We start from the raw sequence: 19,643 nt of genomic DNA on the forward strand, positions 1-19,643 counted from the left end.
TTTACATCGAATATATTGGATAATGGTTATGTTACTGTTAATTTGTCTTTTGTTTATACTATCTAATGCTTCTAATATTGTCAGCTTAGACTGCCTTAACTAGCATGCTGTATAATCAAGCAAAAATATTAAAAAAAAAACAGGAGTGCACAAAAGTAAATATACATACCATTACATCTATTGATATCAAATGATATACATTCCAACTATCCTAGAGAGGAACCCTAGGTTCATCAGCATCTGTCCATATATACTCACATCAAACTCAGCTGTCTTATCTATACTGTAATTCTGTAGTGTTCCTGCTAAAAGCTCATATTTTCGACATAAAGATGATCAAACCCATCATCAAAACTGTGTACTTCAACTTGTTTCGTGCTAGCATTACACCATATTCATATATTCCTCAGTACCAAGACTTCCTGTTCAAACGGTTCTCTTTTATCTCATCCATATCATGTACGTATATGTATTCTACTTCTTTTGCTAAGAAATCCACCCGTTCTGGGTATTCTCTGGGAACATACTTTTGACTTTCATCGAATATGTAAAGTCAAAGCGGTCACCCGTAGTCTCCCGTAGCCATTTGTTATGTGTTTACCCTATTGACTCCATACATTTAAATCGAACTATATATCGCTTATTGCGTATCTTACATTTGAGCTCTAAAAACTAGTTGTGTATGGGTAAGCATTTGATTGCAAATTATATAGACTACCTCTACTCTCTATATTCCAATCACGAGTCTTTTACAAACTGGTCTACCCAATTGCATATTTTCGCTACATGCATATATCCATGTAAGGTCCGTAGGTGATGTAGCCAGACTGTGTCTAGAAACGGCGGTTTCTTTATTTTCTACACAGATATTGTATTTACTCCAGTATTAAGTATATTCAACACCTGCTATATTCCACTTTCACTATTTCTTCAGAAGCAAACTGTGCATTTCAGCGAATCCTAATTCTTTAATGACGTCTACTACTACATAGCCATCCTTGAATCCGTCATAAAGCCTAATTCCTTCGTTTGGCATCATCAAATAGTAATACCAATTCTGAAAAGTATATGGATCGTTTGCTTCATTCCTTAATTTCCTAAAAGTCCCCTTCATCTCTCCTATATTCGAAACCGGCACACTTTTGAAGTTCTTGTGGCTATCAAATTTGGCATTGATCGTAAATACAATTACAATCTTATCTATAATATCGTATCTATCTGACATTATGTCCTTAATCCGGTCTTCGATCTCCCTTTCGGTAATCACTTTGTAGTTCTTGTAACCCTCATTTATATTTTTAAGCTTGATATACTCATCTAGTATCATATAGGTGCTCAACTCGAATCCCCGGTACAATAAATCTTTCTTAATATCATCCTCGTTGCTTACATCTATGTATTTAAACTTAGCGGGTTGGATATTTAACCTTTTGCTCTTATAAGTGTAGACCCTTATTTTATCTGACCACCCATGTGGACAAATCTCCAGCCAATCTTTTGGGATGCATGCTAGTATATCACCTTTCCCTATAATGTAATTCAGGAATACACCTGGTCCCATATAATCCTCTTCGATATAATAGTTATCAAATCCATAACAAAAGGTGTGTACTTCACACTTGTTCCGAGCTAACATTATACCGTATTCACCTAATGGTCCGGAGCGAAATCTTCTGTTCAAGAGATCCTCTTTTACTTCGTCCATGTCACTTACTTGTATGTATTCTACTTCATCTTTTAAGAAATCTTCAAATTCTGGGTATTCTTCTGGAACGTATTTGTGACTTTCATCGAATATATAAATTCGAAAGGTACCTCCCATATCTATTTGTATTATGTTCTTAGCACTTAATTTTAGATTTTGAAGCCTATTTATTCTAATGCGTATCTTTTCATTTGTCGCCAAAGCGGATTTTCGCAGCTTATTGATCCCTACACCTCAACATCCCTACACCTAAGCTATTCCTAGTGTTTATATTAATTTAACACATTAATAGCCAAGCACGGCATTTAGGTGTTAACTACAACGTATATCGTTACACCGATAAATTCTAATTCGACGAAGAAATAACGTAGTATGCCACCGATTATGGTTATTCATGAATCGTTGTATATACTTCTAATAATAAATAATATGCCGAAGTCAACACTACTGCAACGCAAGCTTACTTCGACAAGTATATTTTCTTAGCAAGTCATGTAATTCGGTATATTTTAAATTCTTTACAGCATCTACTGACAACAAATTATGTGGGCCGTAAATCTTAATTCTTTGCTGGACATCAATACTTTACTACTTTTTTCAAACAAATCGTGTAATTCGTTAAATTCCACTTCCTTAATGGTGTCCACAACCATTCAATTAAACGTGTCACTATATGTGGGCATTTTAAGAGCGAGTCCTGTCGTGACAGCACTAGATGTTGCAACTTTTAGGATGATATCACTATTTCTTACTAGTCTCTATGGCGCTTCACCACCGGTGCAATTGCAGTTATTCCGAATAGATCATTTATGCCTCTATATATCCCAAAATTAGCGCAAAGTGGCATTGTTTCCATGACGATGTTCTCTAAACAAATCTTTGATTTGGTAGTATTTTAAACCCTTATACTCGTCCACGGTCACATAATCAAAGCCGTCGAAGATTCTTATTTTATTGTCATGCATAACCACATGGTACCGACTCATTTCACGAAACAAATCATGATATTCAGAGAATCCCATATTTTGAATAGTATCCACCTCCATCCAGTCATACCTGTACTTGTATGCATTATAGAGTCTAATTTCTTCATCAGGTATTACCAAGTAACAGTAACCTCTTTGAAAAGTATATGGATCCTCTGCTTCTCTGTATAATTTCTTGAACGTTTCCTTCATCTCTTCTACATTTGAAACCGGTACGCTCTTGAAGTTATTGTGGTCTGCAAACTTCGTATCAATTGTGAATACAATAATGGTCTTATCTTCGACATCATATCTATCTGCTATTATGTCCTCCCACCTGTCTTCTATTTCCTTTTCAGTGATCAATTTATGGCTCTTGTAGCCCATCGATTTATCTTTGATCTTTATATCTTCATCTAATATTATGTAAGTGTTTAGCTCGAGCCCACGGTATAATAAATTGTGTTTAATATCTTCCTCGTTGCTTACATCTATGTATTTTATCTGCGGATGTTCGATTGATAACCTTTGGCCATTATACGTGAATATTCTTAATGTGTCGAATTTTCCATTTGACTCGTTATTCACCCATCCTGCTTTTTTAATATTATCTAAAAAGCTACCTTTACCATTATGATTCAGTATTATGTCTACTGGATACTCGCAATCTTCGACGTAAAAAGCATCAAATGCAAATTCATAATTATGTATTTCGTACATGAACGGTCCTCGTAATATAGCATAATCCATTATGCCTCTATATTTGAATCTTCTATTCAAAAGGTCCTCTTTCACCTCGTCCATGTCACCTACTTGTACATATTCTGCTACACCTTCTCCAAATGAGTCAAATTCCGGGTCATATATGTTGTCATTGGCATCTAATACATAAATCCGAAAGTTGAATACCATAGCTGCTTGTTATATTCTTGTTGCAATATCCTCTATTGTACGTATTGTACATATTGTACATATTGTACATATTCTCTTCTTTACATTCTATGCATTTTCCCAGTCACTAGGGTTCTCGCCCTCTATTCTACATTACTCATATGACCGTTTCATCTCTCGTCCGACTGAGTACTGTGAAAAAAAATTTCACCATTTTGTGTCACCGATCATCTTACTCTCAAAGTGAGGAAGTTTGCGTACTCAAAATAAGTGAACTGAAAAAATTTCAATAATTCTTTTACTCTTCCAATAAAGCAAAACTTAGAGTATGTATAATACCAACATGTCTAATAAGTCGTAATGACATCTAAAGTACCAGTATAACCCGTTAGTAGGAATAGAAACAGATGTAACATGATTGAAGTGAATAGATTATGAATGAAATGAATATTTAGCATTATATTAAAGATTTTTCAAAGACATCTAGAGAAGGAATGAGGAGTCATAAATGCAATAGAGAACATTATTATGGATGATACGATGATAGAAGAGATATATTGTGGATTGAGAGTAATTATTTAATCGATATGGGATGTGGAAGTGAATGTAATGTCGATCGTCGAGTGATACTAGTACTTCGGATATAGGACCGGAAACAAGAACAATATACTAACTCGTAATAGCAAACATGGGTATTTCTAGAGATTCTCGTCACAAGCGTGCTGCTACTGGTGCCAAAAAAGCCCAATTCAGAAAGAAGAGAAAGTTCGAATTAGGTAGACAACCTGCCAACACCAAGATCGGTGCTAAGAGAATTCACTCTGTCAGAACTAGAGGTGGTAATGAAAAATTCAGAGCCTTAAGAATCGAAACCGGTAACTTCTCATGGGGTTCTGAAGGTGTCGCCAGAAAGACCAGACTTGCTGGTGTCGTCTACCATCCATCCAACAACGAATTGGTTAGAACTAACACTTTAACCAAGGCTGCTATTGTTCAAATCGATGCTACTCCATTCAAGCAATGGTTCGAAACTCACTACGGTATTGCTTTAGGTAAGAAGAAGGCTACTGGTGAAGAAGAAGAAGAAACCAAGAAATCCAGAAAGGTCGAAAGAAAATTGGCTCAAAGATCTGGTGCTTCTAACATTGAATCTGCTGTCGAACACCAATTCAACGCTGGTAGATTATACGCTGCTATTTCTTCTAGACCAGGTCAATCTGGTAGATGTGACGGTTACATTTTAGAAGGTGAAGAATTAGCCTTCTACTTAAGAAGATTAACTGCTAAAAAATAGTTTATTTAGTTTCTGATAGTTATAATTGAACATATACGTGTATATTAGCTATTGTAGTAGTAATTGATGAATGTTCTAGTTTTATGAATTCATGTATGCTTGAATTGTCTACTAGTTTGTTTCTTGGCGACATACTTGCAATACCCCTTGAACATTTTCTTCGACTAATGTATTTCAGTTGCCCTAATTTGAAATCCGACAACAGCTACTACAAACCGTTGTTTCATAGTCCTTCAGACGTATGTCCTGACGTCCATAACAACACCAGATATTAGAACTCTTGTATCTTGACACATACTACATTGGTCAAAACTATACATAAACGAACGATTCTACAGTATCAATTCTCCATAATATCATTTATTGGTTCTATAAAACATCTAAACTGTTAGTATTTTCTCATCGAATTCAAAACGTAATATTGAAATATTTGTCAGAAAAGGCAATAATTTTATCTGCATGTATCTATTTAAATAGAATCAGTACAGGTCTGTGTTATTTTTATCATCATTTAAATATCATATATCTTCAGGTTATTACATACAATATGGAATGCTAGGTTATTATTCAATAAAGAATACTAAGAGATATTATTAATTTTTTCAATCTTGTAGTGAAATTTTTGAGGGTAAAAATTGTAAAAAGCGGGTAACATTAAGTTTCTAATGGATAACCAGGGTTATCAAATACAGCTTATTACATTCGAATGGGACAAGTGATAATGTTTAACTAGTCATTAATAATTTCCTGATATACTCTGATTAACTCTTTTTAATTCACATCTATCTGAAACCCGTATATATTATGGTGATCCATGGCAAGTACCCGTCTTAACCTGGATCTTTCCTAGGAATTTCTCTATTTTATAAACGAATTTCCTTAAGAGTATGAAAGCAGTAAGTCCATCGTACTAGTTATTAGAGACTGCTTATATTCTGTCTACTTTGTCTAAATTGGAACCACGGTGTTTGGTAAAAGTGATGTGTTCCAAATAATCCAGCAAAATCTTTTTGGATCATACATAGCAGCTAACATCTATTTCAAGATTAAGATACCACATCGTCTAGGTTATAATTGTAATGTTGAATTTATAGTTACTAAATCAATTTGTAGACATCCTGCTTAAAAATACATAGAACAAGCAATATCTTTGCTACTTTCATTATTTTTGCAATACTTTTACATTTGCACTATAGAAGGTTTAATACTCTAGGTGCAGTGGCAGACTATATTTCATTAAATAATTGTTAGGGATCGAGCTATGGCCAAATCAAGTTAGTCTAAATCTATTAGTTATTAGTTTAGTCTTTACTCATCGTTCCGAACTAGTTTGTCTTTTCTAACTGTTTTGTAAAAAATTGAGTAAATTTAGAAAGGTCGGGTTAATTATTCGTTAATTATACTTCAACGTTTCTAATCTTCTAGACCAATAAAAATGATCAAATAGAGATGCCAATTATTATTCGTTATTTCCAAGAATCATGATATGTTAAGCTATTGACCCCAATTCGTCCCATCCTTTAAGATCCTTATGTATCTTGAAGAATTCATGCACGTTATATATACTGGTTGTTAAGATTTGGGAAAGGTTCTATTTTTAAAACAAAGAATAGACAGCTTCCTCTATTACCGTTTACCTTGTCCGTAATCTTATATATATGTATTCAATTGATTCGATTGTTATAACTCCACTTTGTAATGATTGTGTTTAAACATTGGGCATATAAGCATGCATGTTGTATACAGGTATAAAAATGGTTCCATATAGATTAGATGATTAACAACTATCAATCGGCGTTAAATAGTAAGTAATTCCAAATATTGGCTAAGGGCACCATTACTTTTCAATGAATACAAGGTCATTCTATAGTGATAATTAATTAATAAATCGACGTAATTATTATTTAGGTTTTTCTATTAATGGTAAATTGTACAAATTATGATTCTGTAAATCAAAAATATCCAAAATGCATAAACAAGACAAAATTCAAGTATTGAATAGATCAAGCAGACTGACAGGGGAGAATGTAAAGATATATGTTTTAATTATGGCTAACTAGCTCTACTAATGTCTTGATCTATTTCTTGACACTACTACAAAACTTGCAAACCAATTAGTCATAAGAAATCGGTCCCTTGGCCCAGTTGGTTAAGGCGTGGTGCTAATAACGCCAAGATCAGCAGTTCGATCCTGCTAGGGACCATTTCTCTCATTTCACACAGGGCGTGTGGCGTAGTTGGTAGCGCGCTCCCTTAGCATGGGAGAGGTCTCCGGTTCGACTCCGGACTCGTCCAATTGTTTTTTTGCCATATCTATGACATTCAGCTCTTTTTCGATCCTTGAAATCAGCTCAAACATATTAGAATGAAAGCGTCAACAAGAATAACGGCCCATAGACATTATTGAAAGAAGACCCTGGATCCATTATGATTGTAAAGCTTTCAATCTAATTTGTCCAAACCGATGAAAGATTTTTTTTGCAACCTTTTGTAAACCTCATAGCGTTTAAAGCGAATTTATATATTGGATTATATACTTGATCAAACATTGGAATTATATCTGGACTACTCGATTATGACTACTCCATTGTCATTTCCAGTTAACTTGGCAACGTCAGGGACGTACATGTACCCATTATATGTAAGTGATGATTTTTGAATGGCCCTTTACCAAAGCAGTCATATTAACAAAGACAGGGTATTTTCTATTTTCTTGTTCATCCTGCTATTTGGCCTTTTTATTTAACTATCTTAATACCACAATTGATTTTAACGTTGGTTATTTATATGGCTATGTATCTTATGTTTTACCCGCTTCAAGCATTTTTTGCAGTTGTTTTCTACGGACCGGCAGGGTTTGTTAGCACATGGTTTACTGTTCTACAACAATCAGGATTGGTGTCAACATTCCTTGTCACCTTTTTATTGATGCCAGAAATCCAAAAGGTTGCATTTGATGCTGTATTATGCAAAGAATGTGCCGACGATGTTGTCTTGATAGGCAAGTTACGCAGGGTAGCCAACGTACCATTTTTGGTTAGATGGGGTAGAATGATCTGGGCGTTACCAAATATGCTAGTGTTACCGTTTACTTTCATCAGGGTAGTCATCATGTTCTTAATTAACTCGATTCCTCTAATCGGACCTATTATGGTAGTTGTGATTCAGGCTCCAACGAACGGACTTCGAGCACATGCTAGATATTTCACTTTAAAGGATTATAACAAGAAGCAAATTAAGCAGGTCTATAAAAAAAATAGAGGCCAATATATGGGGTTTGGTATTGTTGCCAACTTCCTTGAAACTATTCCTCTTTTTAGTGTTCTCTTCATGTTTACTAACACAATTGGGGCTGCGTTGTGGGTGATCGACATCGAGCAGAAATTAAAGCAGACATCAGATAATAAAATCACAGAAGCATCAGAGAAATTGGATATAGACGCATACCCTATAGAAGATATCGACGAAAAAAAAACAAAGGAGGATACTCAAAATGAGTACACTACAGAGCTAAAACAAATCTCTAGTCACGTACCTAGTAATGAAGTTAAATAATTAATATAAATATATATTATCAACACAACCGAATCCAGCGGCAACACCACCCTCATTACTGGAACTAAACTTCGATCTTAATAACCAGCCTGCGTTTTCATTCGTTAATACGTCACCACTCTCTTCGTTAAACACAATGGTTCCAAAAACACCTAATTCAGAAATAATGTTTTCGTGAAAGACTTCACCTTCGCGTATAATCTTGTTTTTATGGTGTGGGGGATTAATAAGTTCCATCAAGATGTATGCACCCCATTTGCTTTCATCTAGACTTTTCAAAAACTCAGGAATGCTCTCTTTGTATATATTATTACCACCCCCTTCTCTCTGAGGTTTCAACACAAACTTTTCTGGGGTTTCAAATGCCAATTTTTTAGCAGTCTTTCCATCTTCTGAATCATCTAACGGATAGATGGCCACAAACGTGGACAACAACTTATCCAATTCATCTTTTGATATGTCTGGCAAGAATTTCTCAACCATACCCTTTTGCGTCAAGATTTGTTGCACTTTTTTAGCTCCCGACAATTGCGTTAATAACGATGGGCATTTAATCGCAAGTGAATTTTCTAAGTATAATCTAGCATTCCACGTTGCCTCAGGCGCCATTTCGTAGTCGGTTGGTGCATACCCTGATCTGTAATAAACTACTGCAACTTCATCCATCGTTGATTTGATATACAACTTGTCTTGATTAATAGTCGTTTTCTCAGCAACTTCTTCCAATGTCACTCTATAGGACTTGATGCCATGGTTTTTCAATAACGAATACTCAATGTGTCTCTGGTCAAAACAATTCCTTTCCCCCGGTTGAACCACAAATAATACAACCGTTTTGGTGCTTTCTTGTTTGCCGTTGTAATGATAATTACCATCGGCAAGCCCCTTAGCCAATTCGTTAATCGAGTCAGAAATTGGAATCTCGTCGTCATCGTAGTATTTGTATGAATAATCAGCATCGTACGCTCCCTTCAGGTTCAAATAATTATGCAATTCACCCACTTTGGTCGATAATCCTCCAAACGAAATACTCACCGTGTTGAACTCGATCTGCTTGATCTGCGGGTCATCATCAACATCGTTGAGCATGTAATCTGACCGAAATATACCCAATGAAAGTGGTTGTTTTACCTTGCCTCCATTCGACTCAATCGACTTGTTGTACATCTCAAAGAGCTTCCCTGTGAAGTCATCGTCAAAAACGGCTAATTCCTTCAAAATATCCAACAACCACTCCTTCGACTTGCTCACCACACTGGCATACAACTCATTGAACCCCTTCTGTACATCCATAGCATTATTAAACGCCTTCTTCGCAAATGGCGTCGGAAATATCGTTATCGGAGCATGTGTAGCACTGTGAGTCTTGTAATTCACCGGGTACATAGTAAGCCCGTTTCCCAAACTCCATTGTAGCAAATTTTCGGTCAATTCTGTCTCCTGCGTTTCCGAGAGGGATGGAAATGTCTTCATCGTGTTTCAGCTGTTCAATTGATCTTCCTGTCGGTGTATTCTTATCAACATATTTATGTCCCATCCAGGCCTCCATATTGATGACAAACGGTGGTTCTTCGGTACTGTGTATAACCCATTATTCGCCTATCGCAAGCTTCCTTTGCACCCAATGACATCAACTATGCCACAACCGATCGTACAACCTCATATCAGCCTACAAACCGTAAAAATACCCTTCAGCGAGCCATACAATACATAATAGACCATAAAATAGTATTTTACTAGTGATTATATGGATATCCATATTGAAAAGCCAGAATCATGTGACCTTCGTGACTGTTTTCCGCGACTTCGGGCGTGCGGACTTTGTGTAACATTGTTCGTGAATTTTTTCAGTTAGTATAGCGACTGAAAAATACCATATACATTAAATTCAAGATTAGAACCTAGTTTGGTACCTTTCAACTATATATACATAACCAAAAAGTATGTACACCAAATAGAATAGAGGAGAATAGACGAAATCTTGAAAAAGTAAGGGCGGAATAAACTTTGTTAGAGGAAAACTAGAGATGAGTTGAAGAAATATAATAATTATGTCCCAATTAACACTTCATGCAATGGAGTGGTAGATTTACGACTATATTGTATAGGACGTATTTTCGTGGCAATTCTGTAGTATGTGGATGATATGGAATTAAAATGGACGAAATAACTGGGGTGATACAGAGTTTATAAGCCGTGCCAATGAGTCTTTATATCAAGAAACGAAACTTGAATACTAACATATATTTTAGTGAAATACTTAGCTGCTTATTTATTATTAGTCAACGCTGGTAACGCTTCCCCATCAGCTTCTGACATCAAGTCCGTTTTAGAATCCGTTTCTATTGAAGTTGAAGAAGAAAAGATCTCCCAATTATTAGCTGAAGTCGAAGGTAAGAACGCCGAAGAATTGATCGCTGAAGGTAACGAAAAGTTATCCTCTGTCCCATCTGGTGGTGCTGCTGCTGCTCCAGCTGCTGCTGCCTCAGGTGACGCTCCAGCTGCTGAAGAAGCTGCTGAATCAGAAGCTGAAGAATCCGATGGAGACATGGGTATGGGTTTATTCGATTAGATTAACAAAACATTAGTTATTGAAAAATTGAATGATTTTGTATAATACTCCTTAATAAGACTTTTACAGATACGAGAGACCATGTAGCGACCGAAACTATGTGATTTTATTTATTGTAGAACTCTATATAATTTTATAACTCATCAGCCAATGCCTTGCGTAATCCCATAGGGTTGCCGAATACGACGTGTCTAGCTCTCAAGAGATCCTGGTCAAACTGCCTATCTTCTTCGGTGTATGAAGAGTCTCTCTCTTTGTTGCCTTTCGATCTCAATTCGGCTTCTTTCGATAACCACTCCATAAATGCTTTTGAGGGTTTCAATGACTTGTCTTGAGAATGTACTTCACTCAACTTGTTGAAATACAACTTGAATTGATCTTCCGATGCAACACCGCTATCAGCTAACAGATGTTGCAAGAAATGTGAGTATTGGCTTTTTGGATCTGCTGATTCCTCAATGGCCCTCTTTTCATTAGAGTTCGCCCCACCAAGCAACTTTAGGTCCTCCAAAATGTTCATTAATCTGGTTTGGGACTGTGATTCTAACGACGGAAACACCGAAATGAGCGAGTCAACCGCTGAGTTTGCATTATTGGAGTTGAAGTATTTAGCATTGAAATGGCTATTTTGCGTAAGTGCATGGATTATTCCTAAAATACGCTTCTTAATCACATCTGATGCATCAGTATCCAACTTATCGAACAAACATTCAACAAACGTCGCATCCTGATTTTTCAATACATGGTTGACGGCATCTGGATTGTTTCTTAAGCTTGATCCCATAATTCTGTACACTTTTTCCTGTAAATCTTCATCTTGTACTGACTTACTTACATCAACAAGACTGCGGAATACAGACGAATCTTGCGTCAATTTGACACCGAATTCAATATCATGACTTAAGTCAATCAAAGTATCGAGGGCCGTCGATAATCTGTTTGCATCACCTCCTTCGCGATAATGTTGCACTTCGTCAACCGAAGACTGGAAATCATTCAAGTCAACAGTAGAAACCTTAGATTTGCCCTGAGTTTGCTTAAACTCTTTAATCTTTTGCTGGATTTCATTCGCCTGGTCTTCGTTTGTCATTTGGTGACTATTATCACCGTTATCGTTATTCTGTTCCGCATTCACCATTAACTCGCTAGACCCTTCAGTTTCTTCAGATGGATCCAAAATTTTCGCCTCTCTAGCTAAATTCTCCATGTTTAGCCTTACGTGTAATCCTGCCGGAATATCTTGTCCTTCTCTAATGGTTTGCCACTCGGTAGTTGGTTCAAAGATTTTGGGGTAACAATCGGTAGGGTTATTTGGTGCACAGATTAATTCTCCGTCGGTATTTACAATCAGGGATTCAATAGGCTTAATCAACAACGTTAATAGTATTGACGAGAGCACTCCTTTCAGTAATTTCATCTATTTTGATTGTTCTATTAACAAATATATATAAAAAGTATCCGATAAGTACTGATTTCTAGCTAAATTTAAGTTGTTCTCTACACGTCAGCAACAATGCGAAAAAGATTTAGCTGCTAAAAAGCCTACTAAAATGTTCCAAATTGTTCTACTAATAGTGCCAGCAATATAACTGATTGAGGCATATACTACATTTAGTCATGATACGTATATATGTTTTGCATTAGGATCTATTTCACGTTATTAATACATACTGATTATTTAGCAAGATAGGATTATTTGGAAGCTTTTTCTAAAGCTTGTCTGACATCTTCGATTAAGTCATCAGTATCTTCGATACCGACAGAAACTCTAACTAAGTCATCGAAGACACCGTTAGATTCTCTTTCTTCTTTTGGAATACCACCGTGGGTCATGATGGCTGGAACCTCAACTAAGGATTCAATACCACCTAAGGATTCGGCCAAGGTGAAGAACTTGGTCGAAGAGGTGAAGGTGGAGGCAGCCTTGGCACCACCGTTGATTCTGAAAGAGATCATACCACCACCTAAGCTGTCTCTGTGTTGTTTAACGACAATTTCGTGGTTTGGGTCCGATTTCAATCCTGGGTAATTGACCTTCAACACAGCAGGGTGTTGGGTTAAGAATTGGGCGATTTGTTGAGCAGAGGTGGCCGCTTGTCTGACTCTCAAGTGCAAAGTCTTTAAACCTCTGTGGGCTAACCACGAGTCGAATGGAGATGGAATGGAACCAATGGCATTTTGCAAGAATCTGAAGCGGTCGTGCAATTCGTCGCTGTTGGTAGCCAAAACACCCATAACCACATCAGAGTGACCGTTAATGTATTTGGTGACGGAGTGCACAACGACATCGGCACCGTGTTCCAATGGATTGGATATGTATGGAGACAAAAAGGTGTTGTCGACAGCCAACAAGATCTTGGAGCCGGTCTTGGCCTCGTGGTTCTTCAAGATACTGGCAACCTTGGCAATGTCAGTGACGGTCAAAGTTGGGTTCGATGGGGTTTCTAACCAGACCAACTTGGTGTTTTCCTGTATTTTCGATTCCAAGTCCTCAACCAAGTTTCCAACAAATGTCGAGGTGACACCGTGAGTAACACCAACTTTGGTGAAATATCTGTGGGTTCCCCCGTAAACATCTCCCCCTGAGATGATGTGCGAGTTCATAGGCAAAGACTGTATAATCAAAGCTGTGGTCGCAGAACCCGAACTCAAAGCGATGGCATGCTTGGCCTTTTCTAACGCAGCAACTGCGGCTTCAAAGTTATCTCTGTTAGGATTAGCAGATCTCGAGTACTCGTAAAGACCAACCGGTTTGGATGGTTCCGATTGTGCAAATGTAGTAGACAACGAAAGTGGTTCAATAACGGCACCGGTGGTAGGATCTATTGGTGCACCAGCATGGATGGCTTTTGTACCAAAGCCATATTCAACATTAGTGGTAGATTCAATAGTCATTTTTATCTATAATTATACTCTATATTAGCTTAATAAGTCAAATACCTATTATTACTTAGCAAAGTCGTATTAACAACGTGAACATGAAAAAAATCAAGAATTCATGTATTTATATACTCTATGGCAAAAAGGAATTCTATAATGCCTTACAAAATAAAGCCACAGCATTTTTCTGAGATGATGCCGCGGGCCTCATAACCATATTCGGACCCATCACCCTAGGGGTACTAATGATGTTTTGCAACTATCGGGTGATATTACGAGATATGTTGTGACAAAAGCTTAAATAGGTGATGATTAATCATCAGGGTGGCCCTGTATGTGCACTAAAATTGATAATTAGTGATTGAAACAAGCAAGTATTTCTTTTTCTCACTAATGTTTTAGTACCATATTGTCATTTGTCATCACGTTGATGGCTAAAAATATACGTTCCCCAGATATTGAAGAGGAGGTTCTGGCATCAAGTGACGAAGGGATGCACCAGAAGAAACTAGAAGGGAAGGAAGAACATTTCGTATATGGTGATGTTGATGTATTTTTGTAGTAGGATGGGCCGGATCGGTGATGAACTTCCGAATAGCTACGAATCTAAGCATAAACAGGGAATAGTCCAGAGTCTCTACTACGGCTCTTTGTAGGTATGGGACGGGTGTAAATATGCATATTAATGTCTATTTAGCACTAGTTCTCCTGTAACTCGTCTAAAAAGCCGGGGTTGTTTGCGAGTTTAGCTTTGAACTTGTCCCACCAGTTATTGAAGGCCTTCATGGGGACCTTGCCCGACTCGTCAATAAAACTGCCCAAAAAATTGTAGGCGTGGGTGACAATTTTGTTAGCCAAAGATGCAATATCATTAGGGTTCTTTAATGCAGAGGGTGCATTTGCAATGGTAGCAGGAACGAGCGATTGCGAAGTTCCCGCTTGTTTCTGACGTTCTTGAATTAAAAGTGCCTCGGCCTGGGGGGTTGGTTCAATTGAAATACCTATATTTATGGTTGCATCACCACCGGCATTACCATCGGCATCGACGCTCATCTCAACATCGTCCAATTGGGTGCTTGATTCGGACGTTTTGCTGCCATTACTAAGTTTATATATAGCCGATGGCTTGGCAGGGTTCAATCCGCCTAATAGCTTGAACTCCTGTGTGTTTGGTAATTGAAAATACACCAACGCTGTGAAATTGGTGTCGGTGAACTCTGTTTGAGGTAGAAGGAATATTGCAATATGGGATATATTTGATGCGTTTGACACTGTGATCACGTATTTTGTTGGCTCAACTTGGTTTGCCAATTGTATTGGTCTTCCTGAACAGACTGCTCCGAACATAGTTACTTATTGATAGGTTTCTAAGTCTTTGTATGGCAAGCAACAGTTAGTTCATGGTTCAGGTTAAGTAGGGTTGGTTCGGAGATGTACGGAGTTACCCGGAAATGCATCGGGTCTACAAAAATCTCTTCTAGAAAAACTGAATCTATTCCCTTAGTTATTCTTTTATCTATCGTAACATCATATAGTGATTCAATAAAGGATTATTGACTTGCTATATGTAATACGTGGGTGATAAAGAAGGTAGCTTGTCAGTTTTGTAATGGGCTATTAGAGTTTCATTGAGATTTTAATGCATAGGCTCAATACATTAACAATTGACTAGTTATCGATACAATCATCCTATAATAACTACGTCGAACATATTTTCCATCTTTGAGCATATTTGATGCGTCATAATGACCTTCATCTGGTGCAATAGATGAATATGGGAAAGATACTTCGTGACATTGTCTATTCTGTTCATTGGCTCTATATAATCCCCCTACTTAGTCTGTAAACATAACCAACTTGTTGCACATCCTGCGCCTAATAGTATGACCCGGTCGTCGCCATCATACAAGCAATTCAAGTAGTCGAAGGTGACTTTTTCTTCTAAGTTATTCTCGTTTACGGAAGCTGTATGAATTCCACAATTACCGTGCTCGCCCCATCCCCAAGCGTACACCGTATTCTGCTTGGTTAGTACAAGTCCATGTTCACTTCCGATCTCGTATTTGGCAAAATCTATTCGGGTTTTTGGAAATAGCTGGCCATGACTGTTGTTGCCCCTTGATTTTATAGTTTGCAAATGGTTTTGGTCTTCAACCAAATAATGATTGGACGACCACATGGATTTCAAATCTATAACGTTGTCACCACAATCATAAGTCTCGGCTCCTTTCCCGTAGATGCTAATTTGATGATTTCTGTTTAATATAACTGTACAGTCCCGACCAAGATCGTATGCTTGTAAGTCTATTTCGCCAAACAGTAGACGTTCAGGTTCCCAGACAATTGAGCGTGTCTTCGACTTATTATTTACAACTACAGCTTTTTGTTTTCCTAATTGTCCCTTTCTGCAGTTTCCCCATCCGTATAGATCACCATTTGCTAATTTTATAATCGTGTGATTTATGGAGGACTTTAGATCAATAATTCTACTTGGGAGCTCGAAAGACGTCTTCATGAGCTCACTTCTCTTGGTATTACTCCCAAGGCCCAATTCTCCCTTCATGCCTATACCACACACATATATCTCATCTGAATCATCCATTAGAATAGAAAACTCCCATCCACAGCTAACATCTTTCCACTTGTTGTTACCACCCACTGTTGTAAATTCAAGAGTATGAGTAGACTCAGGATTAATCGGATGTGCACATTGGCCGTATGTGTTATCACCAGCACTGTATAATATTCCTGTATTCGTTAAAATGAATGTATGGTTCCCACCGGAACTTATTTTGATTGGTTTTGAATCAATATAATTGGTCTTCGAACCATTTTCATGGCGGAATATCACGGTCTGAAGAGTATCTTGATCTTCATCGTTGGAGATACCTAACTGATAGCTACCATTGGAGCCACAAGCAAGTACCTTATATTCTGGCATTTTTAACTAATTTAGCGGTATTCTTATCTCTGCAAGCTGATCTGAAGATTTGGGACTAAGATAATCGTTGTATACAGAACCGATGAAATTCAATCCATATTTAGATTCGACATGGTTTTATATCTACAGATCGACGAGAGGAACACAAATGATGTCAAAGCAAGAGATCTTAAACGGAAGGATTTGATTTTAAATCAGTGGAATTTTTAAATTGATTATTATTGAAATCTATAAAAATTTGGAACACCGATCAACAAAAAAAAAGTACGAACTGACAAATGTCTAATTATGCTGATTCTTCCTAATAGCCATAATAATCAGAAGACAAATCTAGTAAAGCAGCCATATAGATGAATATGAAAGCCTATTACACTTATAGTTGAGGCCATGTATCAGTTTGCGCAAAATTTGCGCTTCCTAATTTTTCAGTAGTTTTGTCAAGTTGCGTATTGTTTGGTTTCAAACTAGTGTGATACTGTCGTATATGGTTTTAGCCAAGAAACATTGAATATCGTTTATATGTATTTTATAGCTACGCCACATTGTTTACGGTTAATGAAGATGGGACTTAATACTGCATAAAAAGACCACCTCTATACGAGGGTTATTCGATTTCCTGTTCTCGTCTATACGAGCTCATACTAGAAATGCTAGTAAGACACAACTATGAAGTTACTGAATAAAACGCTTGGGTTATAGATCACATAGAGGCTGAATGACTAGAACTAAACGACGAAAGAAATAAATGACTTAGAATGACGAGAAAATGAATAATGCAGCAGGTAATTTGAACGAGGAAGTTTGTATATTTAAAGGCTCTTAGCCTGGCTTGTTTTCGTATCTATTCATAATTGATAGTCAAATAACAAACTATTTGAATTCAAGCTATCATAAACTACTGTGCTTCTGACTTAGAGTTTAACAAATATATATTTCAGTGAAGGGACAAAAGGTTAAAATGTCAAAATTAGTCACTATGATCGACGATAAGCGAATCCCAAACTATCAAGGATTCGATGAGGATGTTGCGTCTGAGGTGCAAAGTTTGGCACGTTCGCTAAATGGTATGCCAACAGATGAAAATGCGCTTTTTAGGACATTTAGCAATATGTCACTGATACCAGGAGTGAATCCTATGTGCGAAGATAAGATTCATCCCAAATTGGACCCTGATTCAGATGCATTTGATTCGAAGTTCTGGGTAAAAAATCTTAGAAAGATGTATGATTCAGACCCTGCGTATTATAAGCCCTTGCAATTAGGAGTGGCTTTCAAGGATCTTCGAGTATATGGTAGAGCTACAGATGCAGATTATCAGTCCGATTTTGCAAATGTTGGTTACAAGCTTTTTTCAAGAATGATTAAAAAGTATATGGATAGGCACAAGGAAGGTGCAAAATTCGATATTTTGAAGTCTATGGATGGGCTTTTGAAGCCCGGAGAACTCACAGTGGTTTTAGGCAGACCAGGTGCCGGGTGCTCAACATTTTTAAAAACAATTGCGTCTCATACGCACGGCTTTAATGTCGATAAAAAGTCTATCATCTCTTATGATGGTTTAACTCCGAAGGACATTATTAATCATTTTCGAGGAGATGTTGTATACTGTGCTGAGACCGAATCCCATTTCCCTCAGTTGACTGTTGGTCAAACGTTGGAATTTGCTGCAAAAATGAGAACTCCACAAAATAGGCCGAAAGGGGTTACAAGAGAACAGTATGCAACTCATATAACTAAAGTGATTATGGCAACTTATGGGTTATCGCATACGGAAAATACTAGGGTAGGTGATGATTTTGTAAGAGGAGTTTCGGGTGGCGAGCGTAAAAGAGTTTCTATTGCCGAAGTTGCATTATCGTTTGCGTCATTGCAATGTTGGGATAACTCTACCAGAGGCTTAGATTCTGCTACAGCCTTAGAATTCATTAGGGCGTTGAAGACCTCGGCGACTGTCTTAAATGCGACTCCAATGATAGCGATTTACCAATGTTCTCAAGATGCTTACGATTCATTTGATAAGGTGGTTTTACTTTATGAAGGTTATCAAATTTTTTTTGGTAATAGTAAAAGAGCAAAATTATACTTTTTTGAAATGGGATATGACTGTCCACAAAGACAAACAACTGCTGACTTCTTGACATCCTTGACCAACCCGACAGAACGTGTCGTCAGGCCAGGTTATGAAAATAAGGTTCCTAGAAGCCCAGAGGAGTTCTATGCTTATTGGCAAAATTCACCGGAAAGGAAATCATTACTAGGGGAAATTGACGTTGAATAAGACAAATAATGAGGAGCATTTACAGCAATTCAAAGAGGCACATAATACAAAACAATCAAATCACCTCAGCAAGAAATCGCCTCATATTGTTTCATATGCAATGCAGGTTAAGTATATAATCGATAGAAACATATTGAGAATCAAGGGAGATCCATCGATTACTTTATTTAATGTGTTGGGTAATGCAGCAATGGGTCTTATTATTTCATCGATTTTCTACAACCTAAATGAAACCACCGGTTCGTTCTATTATAGGACTGCTGCTATGTTTTTTGCTGTCTTATTTAATGCGTTGTCTTCGTTATTGGAAATAATTTCTCTATATGAGGCCAGACCAATCGTGGAGAAGCATAAAACTTATGCTTTGTATCATCCTTCGGCAGATGCGTTTGCCTCTATTCTAACAGAATTACCATCCAAGTTATTAAGTTCACTTGCAATTAACTTCGTCCTTTATTTCATGGTTAATTTCCGTCGTAATGCTGGTCACTTTTTTTTCTATTTGTTAGTTAACTTCACTGCTACATTATCGATGTCGCATTTGTTCAGAACAATTGGATCT

At 37.2% G+C, this 19,643-nt stretch overlaps 10 protein-coding genes and 2 non-coding genes across 12 annotated transcripts; 5 read left to right on the plus strand and 7 right to left on the minus strand. All coding sequences in view use genetic code 12, as the record gives it.

Annotated features, from left to right (window-relative positions):
* Nucleotides 1-922: 922 nt before the first annotated feature.
* DEHA2C15488g (DEHA2C15488p) lies at nucleotides 923-1,822 on the minus strand (the record flags this gene model as incomplete). Its single annotated transcript, XM_458358.1, has 1 exon — nucleotides 923-1,822. The coding sequence occupies one exon, from the start codon at nucleotides 1,820-1,822 to the stop codon at nucleotides 923-925; it is 900 nt and encodes a 299-aa protein (XP_458358.2).
* A 713-nt stretch (nucleotides 1,823-2,535) lies between these two features.
* On the minus strand, nucleotides 2,536-3,582 carry DEHA2C15510g (DEHA2C15510p; the record flags this gene model as incomplete). The annotated part of the gene is made up of 1 exon (XM_458359.1): nucleotides 2,536-3,582. The coding sequence occupies one exon, from the start codon at nucleotides 3,580-3,582 to the stop codon at nucleotides 2,536-2,538; it is 1,047 nt and encodes a 348-aa protein (XP_458359.2).
* Nucleotides 3,583-4,249: 667 nt separating this feature from the next.
* Nucleotides 4,250-4,855, plus strand: DEHA2C15532g (40S ribosomal protein S8; the record flags this gene model as incomplete). Its single annotated transcript, XM_458360.1, has 1 exon — nucleotides 4,250-4,855. One exon carries the CDS (start codon nucleotides 4,250-4,252, stop codon nucleotides 4,853-4,855), a length of 606 nt encoding a protein of 201 aa, XP_458360.1.
* A 2,130-nt stretch (nucleotides 4,856-6,985) lies between these two features.
* On the plus strand, nucleotides 6,986-7,059 carry DEHA2C15554r. Its single transcript has one exon. It is a non-coding gene; the product is annotated as a tRNA-Ile (tRNA).
* Nucleotides 7,060-7,077: 18 nt separating this feature from the next.
* DEHA2C15576r lies at nucleotides 7,078-7,150 on the plus strand. The gene has a single exon. It is a non-coding gene; the product is annotated as a tRNA-Ala (tRNA).
* A 492-nt stretch (nucleotides 7,151-7,642) lies between these two features.
* Nucleotides 7,643-8,410, plus strand: DEHA2C15598g (DEHA2C15598p; the record flags this gene model as incomplete). The annotated part of the gene is made up of 1 exon (XM_458361.1): nucleotides 7,643-8,410. One exon carries the CDS (start codon nucleotides 7,643-7,645, stop codon nucleotides 8,408-8,410), a length of 768 nt encoding a protein of 255 aa, XP_458361.1.
* DEHA2C15620g (DEHA2C15620p) lies at nucleotides 8,411-9,883 on the minus strand (the record flags this gene model as incomplete). Its single annotated transcript, XM_458362.1, has 1 exon — nucleotides 8,411-9,883. One exon carries the CDS (start codon nucleotides 9,881-9,883, stop codon nucleotides 8,411-8,413), a length of 1,473 nt encoding a protein of 490 aa, XP_458362.2.
* A 467-nt stretch (nucleotides 9,884-10,350) lies between these two features.
* On the plus strand, nucleotides 10,351-10,982 carry DEHA2C15642g (60S acidic ribosomal protein P2; the record flags this gene model as incomplete). The annotated part of the gene is made up of 2 exons (XM_458363.1): nucleotide 10,351; nucleotides 10,663-10,982. Coding segments are annotated over 2 exons (321 nt in total).
* Nucleotides 10,983-11,115: 133 nt separating this feature from the next.
* On the minus strand, nucleotides 11,116-12,399 carry DEHA2C15664g (DEHA2C15664p; the record flags this gene model as incomplete). The annotated part of the gene is made up of 1 exon (XM_002770177.1): nucleotides 11,116-12,399. One exon carries the CDS (start codon nucleotides 12,397-12,399, stop codon nucleotides 11,116-11,118), a length of 1,284 nt encoding a protein of 427 aa, XP_002770223.1.
* Nucleotides 12,400-12,674: 275 nt separating this feature from the next.
* On the minus strand, nucleotides 12,675-13,877 carry DEHA2C15686g (DEHA2C15686p; the record flags this gene model as incomplete). Its single annotated transcript, XM_458365.1, has 1 exon — nucleotides 12,675-13,877. One exon carries the CDS (start codon nucleotides 13,875-13,877, stop codon nucleotides 12,675-12,677), a length of 1,203 nt encoding a protein of 400 aa, XP_458365.1.
* Nucleotides 13,878-14,561: 684 nt separating this feature from the next.
* DEHA2C15708g (DEHA2C15708p) lies at nucleotides 14,562-15,209 on the minus strand (the record flags this gene model as incomplete). Its single annotated transcript, XM_458366.1, has 1 exon — nucleotides 14,562-15,209. The coding sequence occupies one exon, from the start codon at nucleotides 15,207-15,209 to the stop codon at nucleotides 14,562-14,564; it is 648 nt and encodes a 215-aa protein (XP_458366.1).
* A 484-nt stretch (nucleotides 15,210-15,693) lies between these two features.
* Nucleotides 15,694-16,803, minus strand: DEHA2C15730g (DEHA2C15730p; the record flags this gene model as incomplete). The annotated part of the gene is made up of 1 exon (XM_458367.1): nucleotides 15,694-16,803. One exon carries the CDS (start codon nucleotides 16,801-16,803, stop codon nucleotides 15,694-15,696), a length of 1,110 nt encoding a protein of 369 aa, XP_458367.2.
* Nucleotides 16,804-19,643: the final 2,840 nt, after the last annotated feature.

The sequence above is a fragment of the Debaryomyces hansenii genome, assembly GCF_000006445.2.
Source record: "Debaryomyces hansenii CBS767 chromosome C complete sequence".
In the NCBI taxonomy this organism is placed as follows: Eukaryota; Fungi; Ascomycota; class Pichiomycetes; order Serinales; family Debaryomycetaceae; genus Debaryomyces; species Debaryomyces hansenii.